Source organism: Notothenia coriiceps, unplaced genomic scaffold (genome assembly GCF_000735185.1).
Source record: "Notothenia coriiceps isolate Sejong01 unplaced genomic scaffold, NC01 NC01_scaffold00031853, whole genome shotgun sequence".
In the NCBI taxonomy this organism is placed as follows: Eukaryota; Metazoa; Chordata; class Actinopteri; order Perciformes; family Nototheniidae; genus Notothenia; species Notothenia coriiceps.
In genome coordinates, this window is record NW_011364554.1 from 675,073 (window position 1) to 694,549 (window position 19,477).

At 44.8% G+C, this 19,477-nt stretch overlaps 1 protein-coding gene across 1 annotated transcript in view; it reads right to left on the reverse strand.

Moving 5' to 3' along the window:
* Positions 1 to 9,877: 9,877 nt before the first annotated feature.
* The window catches only part of grin2db (glutamate receptor, ionotropic, N-methyl D-aspartate 2D, b), a 22,939-nt gene continuing 13,339 nt past the window's right edge, over positions 9,878 to 19,477 (reverse strand). The window contains exons 9-12 of the mRNA XM_010788545.1: positions 18,459 to 18,528; positions 18,230 to 18,347; positions 13,948 to 14,183; positions 9,878 to 13,075 (exon numbers count right to left, since the gene is read on the reverse strand). Of these exons, the coding sequence (XP_010786847.1) occupies positions 9,878 to 13,075; positions 13,948 to 14,183; positions 18,230 to 18,347; positions 18,459 to 18,528 (3,622 nt within the window). The remainder of the gene's footprint in view (positions 13,076 to 13,947; positions 14,184 to 18,229; positions 18,348 to 18,458; positions 18,529 to 19,477) is intronic.

The window sequence follows — 19,477 nt, forward strand, 5'->3', positions numbered from 1 at the left end:
AATTAAGTGTGAGGTATCACTATCTTCTTTAATGTTGCTTCAATATAGTGCTTCCTCTCATCATTGCTCCAGACTTTGTTTGGTTATAAATTGTACATGTTGTGGAGGAAAATGTCTGCTGTTTGGTGTATCCCCTGGCATATTTTGTTATTAATATGATCCAGTTTTGGCCTTTTTACCAGGAAACTTTTTTTTGTGGTCCTTTTTTGACAAACTGGAGTGTACACCATAGCAACATATTATCACATGAGCAAATAATTGTCTAATTACGCATCAAGCGCTCGACTAAATTAAGCCCATTATCATTCATTTGATTCGTGTTTCTGGACCTCCTGATTCGTTTTAGTACAATATCTGTTTCTGTCTCCACTAACTCCTGAGGGAAATATCTCTTTAACAGCTAAATGCTCCAACAGTTCACCTGCTAGTTGCCAACTGTGTCTGTCTGTGGTTTAGTGCTGAGCAGGTACTGAACAATTAGTCTTTTCACAGAAAACAGCTGCCAGACGCTACATTTGTAGAGCTTTGCAGGCCGTAAAAAAACAAATAGCTGAAGGACACTTAAACGCTCAATAGAGCTGAGGGGATCTCAGGGTTGGCTGAAGATTCTCATTGGGTTCAGGTGATCAACTTATTATATAAAACGTATTGATCAACGCCGCTTGATTACCGTAGTTATCAATATTTCATGATTTTATATATTTGACCCAAAATAAAACCCTCGCTTGGCAGATCCCATGTCTATCGAGGGCTAAGCCTTGAGTATGATTAGTTCAGGACCAGGCCAAGACAATAGATCATCAACTAACATGAACAAAACGGTGATGTGTGCTAAAATGTGTTACCATTCACTGTATGTTCAAAAATACTGACAAGAACTCAAAGCCTCAGCTGTAGGATGCAAAACCTTTGTTACTGCTGCAGGCAGGAAGACAGGGCTGTGAACTGAAGGTACTCAGGGGGAAGAACGAAAGCAAGAGGGCCGGAGATTCAGGGTAAAAGGGGCATATAGATAATGAGGCGAGGGGAGAACAAGGTACAGTCTGAGGATATATTAAACTTCATCCCAGTTATCCAGGATGAATTCCCTTCGGGTCAGTGCCATTACACATTCCTGTATACGCCCACACACGCACACAGACACACACTGGCAAACAAGGATGTGTTATAAATAAATGGTGTCCTAGATGTGGTGGTAATGTTTGTCCAAACATACTGGCCACAGCACACAGTAAACTTGTGTCCTTTTGATGTTACCTCTTCATCTCAATGACACAAAGCTTCAACATGACATACAAATAAAGTAGAACAAATTGTTACCTACATTGCTAAACTGATTTGTCCAATAACTGTTCAGTTAACTCAGAAAGTGTATTAGCAATAGACAATAAATTATTTATTTAAACTTTTTAAGCAACATTTCCAAACTTTCTCTGGCTCCAGGTTTTGTAATGTGCTTGTGCTTTCCTTTGGACTGTTGGTTAGGCACCTTGGGTTTTAGGGAATTGTTATTGGGATGTTTTCAATATTTTGTCATGTTATTGAAACAAAACGAATCAATAAAATATTCATATTGATGATGACAATAATTCTAAGATACATCCCTAGTCGACATAATTTTTTGATAATTAACTAAAATATTTGATGTATCTCTTTGCTGGGGCGCGATGAACCACATGAGCATTGTGTACAATGAGTACAACAACAGGCAACACAAGCTGCTTCAGTCTGTATAATAAATTGAGTTTAAACATCTGAAGAGATCCTGGGCAACCAAAGTAAGGATATGAATTTGCATTAATTGGGTATTTGCATTATTGTGTAAACATACTGTTCATTACAACTACTCAAACAGCCACATATTGTACAGCTGCTTCTGCAGGGAATAATAAAAAGCATGCCAACATGCTAGCAGACACACATGCAACAGAAACAAAAGACATGTTTGTGCACATGATCTCTCACACATGAACACACAGTGAGGTAGCTGTAGGTCAGTTAGCTCATTTGTCCCTCGTCGTGGTCCAGTGTGGCGCGTGTGAAGCAAGAGATTGGCTTTGTAGCTGAGGGAAAAAGCACGAGATGAAAGGGTGCTTCTTGGGTGTTTTTTCTTTAACTTCAGAGATCAAGCCGATGGGTTGTAGAACCCTGCGGCGCTGCACACATGATGAAAGGGAAACAGCTCTCCCCTTCCACATGTACTGCACGTGTGAGAGCAGTGTGTGCAGATGTAAATTAATATAGTTTTTTAACTACTCAGCATATTTCTTAAACATAAGAATTAAATGTAAGGAAAACAGCACAGTCAGGAAAAGAGAACCGAAAGGAACAATAGAGAAATTATCAATAAAAATGCGCTAGAGAGTGACATCCACAGGGACAACAGAATGATTTTAAGGAAGGGATAACCAGAGATAGAGTAGAGCCGAGAATAAATGAAATGACAGAGTCAGTCAGGGGAAATAGAATTGAAAGAAAATCAAAACAGAGAGACGAAGGGGAACCTGTTATTGGCAGACTACTGAGAGAGATGGAGAGAGGTGTGCAGGAGCATAAGGGCCACTGCACTGCATAGCAAGAGACAGTGCTAGTGTCGCTAGAGAGAGACAGAATGAGATAGAGAGAGACAAAGGCATAAAGAGAGTGAAAGAAAGTGTTAAGCCCTGCACCACAGACATGCGTTACAAATCCCCAGGGACCCGGTGGCAGATCAGTACAGGATCAATCTGCTGCACCTCAGCAGGGACGCAGCACACTCCGTACATTCCCACACACACCACTCGTGTGTGTGTGTTAGTGTGTTACTGTACTGTGTGTGTGTGTGTGTGTGTGTGTGTGTGTGTGTGTGTGTGTGTGTGTGTGTGTGTGTGTGTGTGTGTGTGTGTGTGTGTGTGTGTGTGTGTGACCATGAAGAAGTGATTTCAAGACTGGGAGGTGCTGTAGCAGGAGGAGAAGAAAGATGGAGGGGAAAACAATGGAGCAGGTGGGGAGTTGAACAGAGATAGATAGCTGTGTTGGGTGCAGATATTAATCAACTGACCTGACCAATCCAGATCATGCTTTTTTTTACAACTTCAATATAAAACGCATAATTGAGTAGCATTCACTAAATATAATGTACATATAATCAAATGAAAGTATTTTCCTGTATTCTATAATTCATAAAAAAGCTCTAAAGCAAATACATCACTGCTGGCATCTAACCGTTCCCAACACTAAGATAAATGATCGTATGATTGATAGGAACTCCCACGTGGGAGATCAAAGATCAGTTTATCTCTTCCACTATCCCATCACAGCCATTAGAGAGAAAGCATAACACTGACCTCAGATCAGTGTTTGGGGACCTTGATCCAACTGCCTGTAACTCAATCTTATTAGAGCGTTAAGTCATTACTGCATGTACACACAGAGGCCTCACAATGCAATTAGCCATTAGCCCATCACGCTGACAAAGCATGGCTAATTAGCAGATCGCAGGCGCATCGGTAGCAGAGCAAAACATATTTAATATCCCCATCAACACTCTTGAAGAATATTATATGTCATGTACTGTTTAGATGTTTTGTCATGCTTGGTTGAGGAGCATTTTTTAAAGTACCTAGTCGTATTTTTGAAGATATGTATAACTAGCTTTGAAACAGATTAAAGATTTTCCACAAAGGACGATGAAAGTTAGATTTTGTTTGTTTGTTTTTGACATCCAATTGGATCTATTCCTTAAGACACCATAAGAAAAAACAATAACCTAAAAGGCTATTATGAAAACATTATTCAACACGGGTCAATGGATGAATTCCAGAAAAGCTGCATCAGGGTCAGGACTGTTTGAAATGCTGTTCTGATCAGCAGAAACACATCTTTTTGTTGTGGTTCTACAGAGCTGCTCAGACGGCTCGGACTCGGCCGCTGTTAGTTGAGGTTGAGAGTTGATGCTGAGTTTTAGGTGTGTTGCTCTCTTTGAGGGGGAAAGCAGTGGATTATGTTAGGTCAGCTCTGGCCAGATCAAAGCAAAAGTCTGACAAGAACCGAGAAACCTCTGAGAAATATATGCAAGCAAGCATGCACATACACACACAGAATACAGCGCACACACAATTTGGCAGAGGACTGCCGGTCAGAATGCCAAAGAAACTACTCTTTGTAGCTCTCCATAAATTTACTTTGAAGGAGTTCTGACTGGGTAATAGCTTGTATGGAGAATACTATCACAAGAGAAAAACACACACGGCACAAATTCAATCTCAAAGCCCCTTATTTATAATCGCATTTGTGACAAAAGAAATGGAAGGAAACACAGCACCACTGGCATTAATTAAAGAGAATCATATTTTATGAAGCAATTCTCAGGAAGTAAGTGCAGCACTGACCCTCCAGCCCCACCCCAGACAGACAATGTCAAATAAACTAACACATTTAAATTAGGGCATTAGACCAGACCAGTCTGGGCTAGGAGCAACATCACCCTGCTAGCAACCCGCCTTAGCAACCCGTAAGTAGGCCTATAGTGTTGGCGAGGTTACTAGAGCAGAACTGGGCCTTGCACAATGCTGAAAACACACACACACTGGTTTCTGTGGGTATATGTGCCTTGTCACTGCGGAAGGATAAGCTTTTCATGGTGCAACATGCAAACCCTAGACCTGGTGAGTGCAACGTGTGGCACTCCTGTGTTTCCTTGATATAATTCATGGCCGAATCAGCCAATGAAGACCCTGTTTGAATTCTGGAGCACCACACGTATTGCCTCCCAGGTAACGGGCCAAAAGAGAGGGGATGAGCTTGAGGCTGCACCAGGATCTCTTACAAACTCAGGCACTAGTCTCGCCTGGAGCACACTGCACTAGGCTGGACTGGACTGTTCAATACACACAATTTGACCAGACAGTAAATCTGATGAATCAAAGCAGATTAGGGGAACAAGGTAAATCAAAAGAGGGGCAAGTCAGCAAAATAAAAAGAGATTGAACCTGACTGCTCTAAACAGGAATTGATGGATCAGAACAGGCAGGATGGTGCAAAGCAGAGTGCAGGACTATAAGGCAAACTCAATAGACGAAAAGCTTGAAACCAGCATAACACAGAATCTACTCAACTCATTCCGATAACCAAATCTGTGAACCATATCTTCCACAAAAGACTCAATTTTTAAGAAATTAGAGAAGTTACAGTTTGTGTGTGGCGTGCTTTGTGTGTGAAACCACACATGTTCCTGTGTGGGATGATCGGACTACTTGAGGCAATGCTGCAGCTTAGTGAGGGCTAGAGGAAGATGAGGATCATTGGCTGAGTGATGTGCGCATTGTGTGTTAAATATGCATGCACAGCAAAGTGTGTGTTAGTGTTTTTCAGAAAAATCAGGAGAAGAAAAATAGAGGGAGAGGAAAGGAGAGTGCTACAGAATCATGCTGCAGTGGGCTTTTACAAAGGATTGATGCACATGCTATACACATACAGTAAATGGCATGTACCCTTTCAACATTAAAAAAGGAACATTAAGTACGAGAAAAACACACGTAAAGACACAAGTCTGTCCTGACTGGTTTGAGGCTATCAGTGATATGAAGCTTTTGGAATTACATGCAGGGCAGCACAAGCTGATGATTTAAGGATTAGGGTGATCAACATGATATCAAGACTTTATCATAGACACTTCAAGCCAAACCAGTCCAGTCTAGATCAGCATAGACATTATACTCTTCACAACCATGCTGCCCCTCAGCACTCTTACAAAGGGAGTGTTTGAATATTTCACCTTACACCGATTAAGCTCAGGACTGAGCAGAGGGGAGCATAGCAGATCTTTGACCAGTGCTTTGGGGAAAGTGAAGGACATTATGCTATATTACCCAGCAGGCACCAGGTGGTGGTGGTGCAGAGGACACCATGGCAACACCATGAAAATGCCATGGCAACACCATAGTAACTGTGGCCTCATTTGCTCGCTGGTGGTGTGGTACAGCCCAGACTTGCTACAGTGGCATGGTCGTCAGATACACACTTCAGTCACATCAGTAATAGTAACATCGTTCATTAATTATTTCATCAATCAATTAATTGATCATCATCATCATCAACAATCAGTCAAAAGGAGCAAGAACACAGTATCTACTGGTCTCTGTTTTTTGCTAAGTGAGAGACGGACAGAGGAATGAGCTGATTTTTTTTAAAAAGTGACGAAAGAAAAAAAGCGAAAGGTCGATGGTCGGGTTAATTAACAAAGAGATGTGATCACCATATGATAAAACTTTAAAAAGAGAGGTGAAAGATGTTGAGAGCTTGTTAATGAAAACCAGGAGGATGAACTGCAGAGGAAAGCAGCAGAAAGCAAGAGACAGGAAACTGTGTGAGAGAAACATACTTATGTGTAAAAGCAGCGAGTGTCAAAATGTGATGTTAGGTAGTACGAGAGGAGTGACAGACTGATAGCTATAGTAGATACAGATGAATAGAGAGTTTAGACTTTTACTTGTCTTTTTTGTCACAGGCACTAATGTCTTCACAGTCATATAGGAGGAATCGAAATTCAAAAATGATTTCAGTGTCTAGAATCGCTACAAAGCTAAAACATTTAAAACTATTTCATCTAACACTTCCTCCAAATATACCAAACTTAACTAATATATATATATACCTGTATGTATATATATGTATATATTTATTTGTACATATATATTTCTTTATAGATAAATGATAGAATTCAAATGATAATTTCATACAATAAAATATCTCAGTTAAATCACAGTATAACATGGTACATTCTCAAAAACATAGTATATTTTAATATATTCTTTTTTCTCAGCATAAAATAAATAAATAAAACAAAAATAAATAAGCCAGAGGGTTTTTAAGAGTCACTTCTGTTCATGCAGTCACAGACTTAAGTATTAGCGCCTCAATAGAAATAAAAAATGCTCAATGACATACCAGGTTAAAGCCCTGTTGATTGATTGAAAATGACTGCTCTACTACACAGAAAGCAGTCGAACAGTTGCCGTGGTTTCCACAGTTGGTGGTGCAGAGTGAGCGAAAGTACTACCTCACTGAAAGGTGGCTGCCCTGGGTCCTAAGCATTTGCTACAATTGAACTACACAACCCTCCCACCACAAATCTTTGAGATTTCATTCAGCTAAACATGCAGTGATTTTGGGGCTGTCCAAAGAATGGGAAATGGCAAAAGCATTTCTCTAAAAAACAAAGACAGATTGTTGTTAAAAATTGCCCCACACAGACCTAGATAAAAAGCAATCCATGTGCAGATAAAAGGTACAGTCTTCCCTCATCTTAGGGCAAAGGAGTAGTTAAAAGGGGAATTGAGAAGGTCAACTAACCCTTCGATCTGTGACGACATGCACAAACACAACGCACAGTCCCTCTCATAGCAGGTCAACACCCCCATCCCCGCCCCCCCCCTCCATCTAGCCATTATCAACAGCATCCAAAAGCTACAAAGTCTAAAAGTAGGTGTTCTTTTGCTACATCATGTCAAAGCTACATTCAACTACAATAGAAGAAGAGCTGGGCTGTGGCTGGTCTTAGTGTGAGAAATGAGGTGGATATGTTGACCTTATGAAAATGGGGTTTATGCATTGCAATGTTGGCAACATTGGCACAGTTTACACAGTAGATGGCTTTTGGCACAGCTCACAGAAGGTACAATGCTACAGTTCACTACTTTCCCTCGAACACATAGCATTAGGTATTCATATTGGTCAGCCAGAGCCAGGTGCTGTGGACTTTAACTAATTTATTACAATCACATACGAGCAAATTAGATTACACTGATTGTACCTATACGAGGATCAGTGAAGATGTGGAACATCTGACTCTGGCTGAAACAAATGATCTAGAGGAAAAACAATTACAATGTCTCAGATGCAAACAGATGTGCCATTGCATCGCTGTCACATTGAAGGTGGGAATATTGCTCAAAGTCAAACAGTCATCTGATAATCTTGATAACAGGAGTTAATACTGATTGCATTCAGTGAAATCTCAGCTCTTGTATATGCACCTCAAATTGGATCTCAAAACGTTCACAGTATATCGTCCAGTCTTCCTGTATTTTCCGAAAGGAAATAGTCAAAATACAGGATAATTTCCCCAGCACAAGTATCTGTGGTTCTATGTTATTTAAACCTTGGTAACGGTGACTTTTATTGTCCATAATAGCAATATGAATTAACATCAAGGTAATAGTTTTATACATATCAGCAAAATATATTTCCGTTAGATTGTGCAGTTACAACTATGGCACGCATGTCTGAAAAATACAATGAAACTTGTGCTTCATATAATCCATCATCTACAAACTCTGCAATATAAAAGTGGAATACAATAACATCCTAAGGGAGCTGCACTTGGTTTTAATTCCCCTTACTTCATCTTGATAAATCTTAACTGGCCACTTTCATAAAAATAATAAAGTTCATAGCTGCACACCCCTTGCTCTGTAACATGTAGCTACAATTATTAAAATGACTACAAGCCTCCTGCACAATTGTCTTCAAAGCTAATTTGAATATTATGCAGCCATCTAGTGCCAATTACAGATATTGCACCAATCATCCACTTGCTCCACTTACATGATGGTGAAGTATGCATTGTTCACGTGTGGAAAGAAAAGATGGGTCTATATCTATGAAAACATATTTCTTGGAAATCAATCTTGCTAAAAAGCTGTTGAGTGGAAATTTGGCACTGCTTTCAAATTATTCCCACTTCCAACACTAGCCACATCCAGCCTCCTCTTTATTAAAACACTAACACAGTGAGAGAAATATATTCATATATTAAAAAATAGGGCAAGGGGAGAAAAGTCTGAGTAAGAAAGAAAAGAAAAGACAGACGTAAAAAAAAATCTGCTACATGTCTTTTTTGTTCTTATTGTTATTTCTCTTTTAAAGTTCAGTTTGTTGTTCAAATACTCAACTGTGTTGGAGCAGCTCTGGTTGGACCAGAGGAGAAATGACAAGCTCCCGCAGGCAGGAGGAGAAGGGATTCAATCTTATTAAAAGTATTTTTAGTAAAACATGACATCAAGTAGATGGTCCTGGGGTGGAGCTAGATGGGTCTGATGGTGTCAAAGGAGGTCAAAGGGCAAATAAATAGCACTTTCCTCACTGTGAAAGGTGTTCAGGCAGAGTGCATGAGAGAGTTGACTGCATTGCTTTTTATATCAACTGATTTACAAAAAGGAAGAAGAGGGGGCAGTCTCTCCAAGAAGTAATCCACCAATCCAGTTCAAAAGCCAACAGCCAATGAGGACAAGGAGCCAGAGTCGTTGACCAAGCACTGGCATCTTTTGGGAGAGTGTGGGTCTCTTCACGTCCCATAGAGGAGTGTTCTCAAAGCCAGAGGGAGGGAGACGTTTTGAGCATAAATCTTTGTGTGTACGTGTGTGTGTGTGCTCGTGCATGTGTGTGTACAAATATGACATCATTACTCACAAGTCGGACACTACTCTTATCCATAGTTGTGACTCTGGGAGGGGAGGAGAACCGAAGATGACATCACAAAGCTCAATTCTGAGCGGAGGAGAAGTTCGGGAGCTGCCGTCCCCGCAAACGCAGTCTCGCCTTCACTCTCGTCGTCATCCAAGCGGATGTAGCTCACCCTGGTGTGGCGTCTCACTGTCGCCCTCACGAGAACGCGAACGATGGAGCGGGTGGCGGTTGCGTTGCTCTCACACAGAGTAGTGCTCGCAGTAGAACTACTGTCCATGTTAGTTCCCGCAGTGATGGTCACCAATTGATTACCAATGGTCACCAAGGCAGCCATATCTCTGCTGTTGTCCCTGGTTTCAGCTGCCATGGCACCACGGTTCTCAATCGTAGTGGTGCTCGCTCCCACGTCTCCCTCTCTCCTGTCCCCCTGTCATACCTCGCTCTCCAGGCTGGAGAAGTGGGCCGACCCTCGGCGAGAGCAAAGGCTCTTGGCTTTGAGCGGCAGGTGTGGGGAGTAGAACCTCCGTGGCTGTGGCACCGAGCGAAGTCTCTGATACTGGAGCTTGGCACTGGCCGAAGCCTGAGCCTGGCCCACCATCCCGACCCCTGCTGGGGGTGGGACGGAGGATGAAGAGGGTGGAGGCGGGATGGGGACCGGGAGAGAAGTGGGAGACATGGACGGCTGCTGGGGTGGCGAGGGTGAGGGCTGAGGGGGATGGTCCATGGGCTGTGTGCTGAGGCTGAGGTTAGATTGGCTGCCTGATTTGGCCTGACTGGAATCTGGTTTTGGGGGGAGAGGCTTGGGGCGAGAACCCCCGCTGAAGCTGTGGCAATGGGGGAGAAGCTCTTCCTGGCTGTGTGAAAGCGCTGTGGCTCCTCTCTTGGAGTGGGAGGCGTGCGAGTGGCTGTGGGGATGGGGGTAAGGATGGGGCTGTGGGTAAAGGCTGCAGGAACACATGGTGGCTCGTCCTGCTTCTCCCCCTCTGTCTCGAGATCGCCCCTTGCTCTTCCCTCCTCTACTCTTCCACTTTTTCTCTCCCTTCACAGGGATCTTGTCCATGGACCAGTACCTCCTCGGTGGAGGGAAGGCAGCAGGGGGGGGTGGCCACTGGGAGCTGAGTCCTCCACTCCCTCCCCCTGAGCCCCAACCTACTCCTGGCCCTGAACCCAAGAAATCAGCACCAATCCACCCTTCTGCCCGAGTTCCTAGTAACGAATCATCCCGACTGTTTATACTCCCCCCTTTCTCTCTGGAGGGGTAAGTGCCAAAAAACCAGCCTCCCCCGCCTATGCCCCCTATTCCAGCGCTGCCTCCCCCTGCACCTCCTTCCCAGTATCTTTCAAAGCGGCCAAACTCCCCTGACGAGCCCTCATCTGAATAACTGTCCTCTGCCCGGGCCCTGTCCCTCTCTGACTCAGACACTGCCCCCCTACCTACTCTCCTTCCCCTCTCCCTCTGTCTCTCCCTCTCCTCCTCTTCCTCATCATCCTCATCATCATCCTCATCATCCTCCTCATCCTCAGAGTCCCACTCAGGGAAGGACGGCCCTTCTCTCGTCTGTGCCTTCTCTTTTTCATAATGCATTAACAAAGGACGCCGCTCTCCTAACCTCCCGCTGTCATCTCTCTCCACCCCTCCACTTTTTCTCCTCTTGGAGGAGGGCAACAGTGGGTGGAGGGAGGTTGGAGGAGTGTTAGAATCATCTCCTCTTCCATTCACCCAAAACTTTACGGATGCAGGCAGTTTGTTTAGGTTCGGGTAGCGCTTACTGGGAATACGAGGTCTGGAATGAGAGTGTGAGGATTTGGGACGCCTCTCCCTGCTCCTGTTACTGTCCTCCTGTTCATTGCCCTCATCTCCTCCCTCCCTCCTCCCTCTCTCTACCCGGTCTCCTTCCCAAGAATCCCGTCCCTTCTCCCCAAATGTGCTCCGATACTGAGCAGAGAACGAGTAGTCTTGTATTCCCCCTTCCATCTCTCCTTCTGCCTCCCCTTCCCTCTCTGCCTCTCCATCTCCCTCCTCTGGCTCGGAGCGTCTCCCCCCAATTGATTTCTTCCTTTTCTTTGTCTTTAGCTCCTTCTTCTTCTTCTTTTTAACTTTTCGCCGCTTCCTTTCTCTCTCTCGCTCCCTTTCCCTCTCTTCCCTCTTTTTCCTCTTTTTGTTCTTTTTCTTCTTCTTCTTCTCTTTCTCCTTCTCTTTCCTCCTCTTCTTCTCCCTTTTTAGCCTTTCAGCATCTCCACCTGCTCCACCCCTTTCTCTCTCACTCCAGCTTGCCCACCACTCTTGGAGCTGAGACAGTTGGCTTCCCCCCCGCTCCCTCTCTCGTTCCCGTTCTCTGTCACCCCAGGATGTGCGGGGTTTCCTGGGGGGAATGGGCGGTGGCAGGCGCCCTTGGCTGAAGGAACGAGGCCGGATGATTGAGCGTTCCCTCTCCCTCCCCCTGCCAAGGAGGAGGCTCGACTCTTCGGTCAGCTCTTCATCGTCATCGTCATCCTCTCCATCTATTCCTCCAGTCCTGTCCCGTGTGCTCCTGGAGGAGCTGTAAGAGTAGGTGGGAGAGGTCGAGCGGGAAGATGAAGCAGATGAGGACGTGGATGTGGACGAGGTGGTCGACGAAGACGAGGAGGACGTATAGTGCAAAGATGCAGAGGGCGAAGGAGGGGTGTAAGAGGGGCTGAGGGGTACTGGCACAGGAAGTGAGAGCGGGGGAGAGAGGGGGCGTGCCCTCCTCCCTCCTCCCTCTCTCACTCCATCTCGTGCTCCTCCCCTCCGCCCCAGTGGCAAAATGTTTTCATACAGAGGCCCTCCAGGCTCTTTGGGTTTCTTGGGCCTGCGCTTCCTCCAGAAGGATGAGGGGAGAGGGGGAGAGGGGTGTGGCAGCGGGGGTGTAGGGGGCAGAGGGGCCTGACTCTTAGAAGGCAATCTGGGAGTGCCCAGAGGTTTAACGGCCCCCTTCCCCTGACCTCCGCTGCCACCTCCCACCACCTTCTTCCCCACCCCATGATCTACGCCCTTCTCTGAATAGAAGGCCACACTGGCTGGAGGGGGCTGGGGGTGGCCCCTGGGCATAGTCTTGGGGGTCTGGGAACCTGCCTGCTGCTCCATGCAGGGCCCCAGTCCCTCAGGGTCAATGGGACCATAGTATCTCTTATAGCCATCAAGTCCCCCACCCCCTCCAGCAGCTGAAGCCCAGTTTGGTGGGACTTTCTGTGCAAAGGGTCCCATGTCAGTGATTGCCCCCCTTACAGCCAATGGGTTTGTGGCTGCAGCGGTTTTTGGCAGCCTCCAGCGATCCACCACGGCCAGTCTGCGGTCTGACCGGGGCAGGAAGGTGGAACAAGGGAGGGGTGCACCAGCTATGGGGGCATTTGAGGGACCCAGTGCAGTCCCAGAATGCACCACGGTGGGAGGAGAGCCCGGTAGAGGTGTCTTGTAGACGGGCTGTGGTTGCTGCTGTTGCGGTGGTTGCTGCTGTTGCGCCATGGCAATGACTGGGTTGGTCTTAGACGTTGAGACAACATGCGGCTTGGACGGAACTGTAACCATGGCAGTGTGGTGATGAGTTGGCAAAGTTTTACTTCCACCTGGCGTTGTTTCATCTTCAAAACTACAGCAGCTATACATGCCCTGAGAAAAAAGGGAGCACAAAACAAGAACACAGAGTTCAAATGCAGTGTAGCATGGAATACAATTTAATAAACAATATTTCCTGAAATGGAAATGTATACAAACTAAAAAAAAAATCGAGATAATGTTGCAGGAATATATTGGCAAAATATGTAACAACATACATTCTTACAGATGCCCCACAAGTACAAAATACATTCTATTACTGAATGTACAAGCGAGATATAGGGACAGAGAAAGTGGATGAGATGAAAATTATAAAACAGAAGTCCAAATAAGTTCCAGTTATCAAAAGAAATGCAAGATTGCTATTTTTCAGAAAAACATCCATTCCTATAGTGCAGCTGTGCATTGTTTGCCTAATTAAATTGCATGCATAAATGCATAAATTACAACCACGATAGTGAAAAATAAGACATTATTATCTGTGTAGCTACAATAATCACATGCATATGGTGTGGGCTGTTTCTGTCAAGGTCACTGTCAAAGGAACAGGATACCCAGGATGTGAGCAGAATTGAATTTCAATTAATCTCCCGAATTGACTGAGTGGAATTGAATTGACCCTCGACCTCACACTTTCTCACACTCAGACTGAGTCAGAGATAAGGGCACATGTGTGTGCATCTGGTTACATGCACAGCTTTGGTATCAATCGTGTTGTCCTGATAAGAGTAGTTTAAGTGCTCTATAATTTTAAAACACCACATCGATGCCACTAAAAAGGGTTTTAATGGAGTTAAAACATAAGCAGTTGAAATGTGGATATACAAATGTCAGACGCTTAAACTCTGAATGCCTGCAGAACACTAAGACATTGTGTGCGCTGAACACACACACGCACGTGCACACTGACAGACAAAAGCACTTACTCTGCTGATTGCCAGGAGAAAGTCCAATTTGCCAGAACTGGTGGCCATGCAGTGGCGCAGCTTCCAGTAGACCAAGTGTTCCCAGGCAAACACCAGCAGACTGAGGCCCATGGCCACCAGCAGCATGTAGAAAACACCAGCCATGTTGTCAATATCCAGTTTACTGCTCATCACCTCAATTTTGTCATTATGGCAGATCCCAGACAGCCAAAGGCGCTCCAGCATTTCAATCTCATCTGGAAGGGGGGAGGACGAGAGAGAGAAGCAGGAAGCGGGAAATTAATAAGGTTACAAGGTGGTACAATTAAAGGAGGATAACATACAGAGAAAGAAGAGGAGGAAGAAATGCACAATGTTAATACAAAAAAGAAAATAATGGAAAGTAAGAAAGGAAAATACAAGAGGTAAAGGGGTTAAGAAGTAAGAGACGGGATCATGTTGGTAGGATTTAGGGGTTATTTCAAGGTTGTAGAGACAGAAAGGAAGGACAGACAGACAATAAATATAAGAGGCAATGGGAAGAGACAAGGGGCACACAGGGAGAAAGAAAAGGCTAATAAGCACTAAAGTACAAGTCTACAGTATTGCTTGCCATTTGCCCATTATCCAAGGTGACTTCTCAAGGTCATAGGTCAGTATACAAAAAGCAGCACTGTGTCCAAAGTAACAAAGAGGTTGGCGCCCGAGACAGAAAGAGAGAGTCCAAAACAATGAAGCAACACTGAGAAGTAAAATGGCACCGACAACCTAATCTCAACATTGTAACCCAGAGTAAATGAGGAGAGGAGGAGAAGAGGGAGACCAGGAGCCACAGTGAGGTGGTGGGATAGGTTGAACAAACATGGAAGAGAGGGAGAGAGGTAATGAGAGAGTTGAGAAGAATATTTTACAGAGAGAGAGAGGAAGCGGCGTTCTTTCTCTGTCCACGAGCGCATCAGGGGAAATGAGACAGACAGAGGCACGGGGCGAGTTGGAGGGAGCTGCAACAAGGGAAGCAGAGATGGAGGATGAGAGGCTGAGATTGTGTTATTATGACAAACTGCAAGAACACTCTTCAGCTTGAACAGGATGAGAGGAGAAAGAAAGAGGAGCAATTGTGAAGAGAGAGATGATGGGAAGGGACAGAGGCAGAGGGAGAAGATCATAATCATTTAATTGTGCTGGAGGGATGGTCAGAATCTCCATCAAGGTGGTAAGCTCTGGAGGATTCAAGATTCCCATCTGTTAACCTACCAGGAACCAGGAAAGACCGCTCTACCCACCTCTTCATTTATGATCTCACTGGCCTAACGAATCTCAGCTGCCCTGCTAAACCTGTGATTGGCTGCAGGGGTTGCTGGTGTAACCATAGTGATGGACAGCTGGAGGATGTAGTGCATGATTCATGATGGAATTAAAGAGGTGTATTCTCCAACAGGACTCATAATGAGAGCTTGCTGCCACATTAATAGCAATGTTAGGATGAGCAGCCCTGCAATAACCGGGTGTGAAGGTTGCATTTAACTGCATGTTACTGCTCTATCCCTAAGTCAAAGTGCTAGAGTGGGGTTTAAAAGTCACACACCCACTTGCAACACTACACCGCTCTGCGAAAACTTGAGCTTTTCATTTGAGCCATCATTAACCAAGCTTGCGTACCTTAGATGAAGCCGAATCAGTCATCTGTGTGATCTGGCTAATGTGTCTCCTGTAGAACATCATTAGCCAATCAGCCGTGGCCTACAGCTACAGCAACAGATGGACACTGCGCTACTTTAGCCCACTGGCAGACTCAGGTAACAACTCCCTTCCTCTGATTTATTCATACAAACATACAGTCCAAGACACAAAATGCAGTCTTTAACTCCGGAGCGGAGCTCAATTGAAGAGGATTTATCGGTGTCATTGACCTTCAGTAACAGCTGTGTGTCCAAACAGGCGCCTGAAGTGAAAACAGCAAGTGTCCTAGTGAAGACGCAGATAAACAGGTAGTCTCATGTCTGTACTCCACTTCACAAGCTCCAGTCGAATCCTTTCTCCAAGCTCTAAGTCTCATCTCCTGGCTTTCCTGCCATTTGACTTCCAGTGATTCATCTCGTGGCTCTTCCTCTCCGTCTTTTACAATCCGACTCTTTTCAGCACGCAGGTTTCTTTCCTCCCTTAGGCCTTTGTGATGGCAGTTGTCTCTAGCTCTCAGTCGCAGCCAGCTCATGCTTGCCAAATCTGACAGGTGTGTCAAATCCACACTCCACCTCTGTCGTTACTGGCAGTTCAGGTCAGGTAGAGCTGGCACACTGCAAACACGAAGCTGGCATGCAGCACAAAGACATCATTTAATAAAGGAAACTGTATTTGTGTGTAAAGTGCAGGTGCCTGTGTGCATGCTTTCATTGTGCCAGATGTGGCATGGTGCCAGACATGTCCAGAGACGCTGAGCTCCATAGTTGTTGTGCAGTAAACCATGACCTGTACAATACTGTGCTTTTATCACAACATGACAAACCTCTCAGCATTCACTGCAAGATTTGAAGAGAAAAAAAAAAAACTGCCCTGCGAGCCAGAAGCTGTAAAGCCAGCTTCTCACATTTTTTTAATATCTACTCACTGAATAATATATTATTCGAATCAAAATCCTGATACTATGCAAAAAATAGAAGGGGATCTGATAAGCGGAGAAAAAGGGAATCTTGCAACTCAGCAGTTCTGCCTTTATCAGTATACAAGTTGTAGTGAGATCAATGAACCTCCTCTTAAAGCCGGGCCATGAATCACCAGAGGGAGCAACAATACACTCACAGGGCTGACAAAGCCTCGGCGGACTTCTCTAGTGCCGCTCTAATGCAGTTGTAAAATGATATGACTCAACACGGCATGGTACAATAATGATGTAACACTGTGACATGATTTAGCCCGGCTGAAGGTGTGATGCAGACTCCTTGAGCCGCAGGGCGATTGTTGAGATGCATTCTTTGAGGGCACGCTGAAAGTGAACCCCCCACTCCCTCCCTCCACATCCAAACAAACTAATCCTCTTCCTTAGTAATCCACTCCAATAATGCCTGCCTACAACCAGAAACCTCAGTGTTCAAAACTCCCCAGATCCATCCAGCGTGCACAGCTGATGCTAAGAGGTGCACAGAACATAAGCAAGGACAAGGGAATGCACTTCAAATTAAAATAAACAACAGACATAGCATGTCAACGCTGTCTGGGCTCTCTGTTTTTCTAGCACACACACACACGTTTCTCAGGTCCAACATTCAGCTCCAGACCATGGTCTTATTTAATAGATATTGGCATCAAATTGGCATTATCAGTGTGTAAGCAGCTAAAGTGTCCGCGTGCCAGAAAGCAGCTAAAGGGCTTTGTCCGCTACACCATAAGCAAAGCTGATTAAAAACATAAGAACAAGCCAAACAAGCAGCATCCGATTGAGACATTAAATCTGTGTGGCAAACTGTGTAAATGGGAATCAAGCATTACTGAACTGCCAACTAATGAAAGAACAGATTATCTCTGTCAAAACAAGGACCTGTCCTCCCACGTATTAATTCTATACACATGTATTTGCAGCGGACAAATAGTATAATAATAATAATACCTCATAGCTGTCAATTATCTAATTATTCTGTATGATCCGTTTTTGTATCTCTGCTTGCTTCTGTGCTATCATCTCATGTTCAGGGTATTTTCAGGTGTTCCTCTTTGTTTTTGTATTTACTCTTCACTTCACACTTCCTCGCTCTCTCTGTCAGTATCAGCTAATCTGTAAAGAGTGTGAATCTGTCACCACAGACTTGTGATGACAACTGACTCAAACAAGTACATTTGTGTCTGCTACCAGTAACCCCATGAGCAGGAAGAAGGGAAAGAGGGATAGATTGAGATGAGTGAGATGAGGAGTGACATTTGAACATTCACCACAAAGTCAACATATATCTTCAATGCTTGAAACCAACAATAGACCTCTTGTTTCTACAGCTCCTTCCTTTTCCCCTCCTCTCTGGTAGCCAATAAAAAGCCCTGCAAACCTCTCAACCATCGTCGTCAGCCCTCTCCTACACACCATTATTCCCACACAATCGAAACACCTTACAGCCATCACTCTCACCACATCTTGCACTCCCCCCATCCACTTCTCATCCTATCATTCATCTACCCCCTGTGTCCTCCATCCACCCCCCACCCTAGAGCTACTCTGTCGCTCGTTTCTCCATCCTGTCATTTTACCCATAACCTTCCCATTGCCCCTCCATTGTTCTAATTATTTTCCGCTCCACCCTCCCCTTCACATCGTTCTCACCATCTCCCACCAGCTGCAGCAGGGCCAGGTCAAGAGGACGTTTCCAGCGTGAGTTTTTGTGCAGGGCGATACCGTAGCCTGTGGTGGCAAAAACCTTCCCCGAGCCTATGGTCATCACCTTGGAAAAAGGACAATGTGCAGAAGGGTCAAAAACTGGCCAAGAGACAGGCATATGTGTGCGTTGAACTTAGTATGTGAGCAAAAGTGCCCTGTGTAAATGTGCCCTTACCTTACAACCTTCGTCCTTCCTGGCCATATAGTTCAATACTGCAGCATCATAAATAAAAGCATCTAGTTTCCTGTAAAGGGATGAAGAGAGAATTCATTCATAATTTATTGAGAGAGAGGGCGCAGAGGTATGGAGAGACTGGCTGAGGCATGAGGAGGAGGAAGAAAGGTGGATTTCTGCGATGTACCTGGGAAGAGAGTTAGGGTGCAAACATATGCGGCAGACAGGCACACGGAATGATAGAGAGGCCATGAAAAGTTAAATCATAACAAGAACAAGGAACGGTGGATGGAATAGTAAAGCAGGTTTGGCGGAAACCGTGAAAACAAGGAGAATAAAATAAGGAGGAGATCAGGGAAAGATGTGTGAGTAAGAAGGAGCGGGAGGGTGGTGGAGGAGGAGGAGGAGGAGGGTGGTGGGGATTTATATGGTGTGAAGAGCGCAGTGACAGGAGAGAGAGAGAGGCCGAGGGAGAAAGAGAAGGGAAAAAGATTTACACACTTCAGGGGGAAAAGACATGGGATAGAGCCGGAGAGTGATGAGGATTATAAAGTTTAAATACAGACACACAGAGAAAGCACACTGGGAGGGGAAAGAATGGACCAAAAGAGAGAAATGGTAAGATAAAAGAGCAGATGAGGGTTGAGAAGAACGAAAGGCTAAGCAGTAGGGAAGAGAAAAAAGACGGAAGAAGAAAAGCAGGAGTTTCTCATTTTACACCGAGTCATAATTGTGGTGTGGAATGGGGAGGGAGAAATGATGACAGGGGTTTAGGAAAGAGTAAACTGGGATTATCCGACACATGACGGGTGATAGAGATTCTACTAGAAACTGAAGAGGGAATGCTGCTCGCACTGTGCGGGTGGAGAGAGAGGTGAAGGTGGAGATAGAAAGAGAGTACAGGTGAGAGAATATGTGCAGGAAAGCAGAAAGTGTGTCAAAAGATTTGAAATATTATTCAGAGTTGAAAAGAATGCAGCTGCGTATATGGGGGTCGCAGAGGCATGACAGGGGGGGGG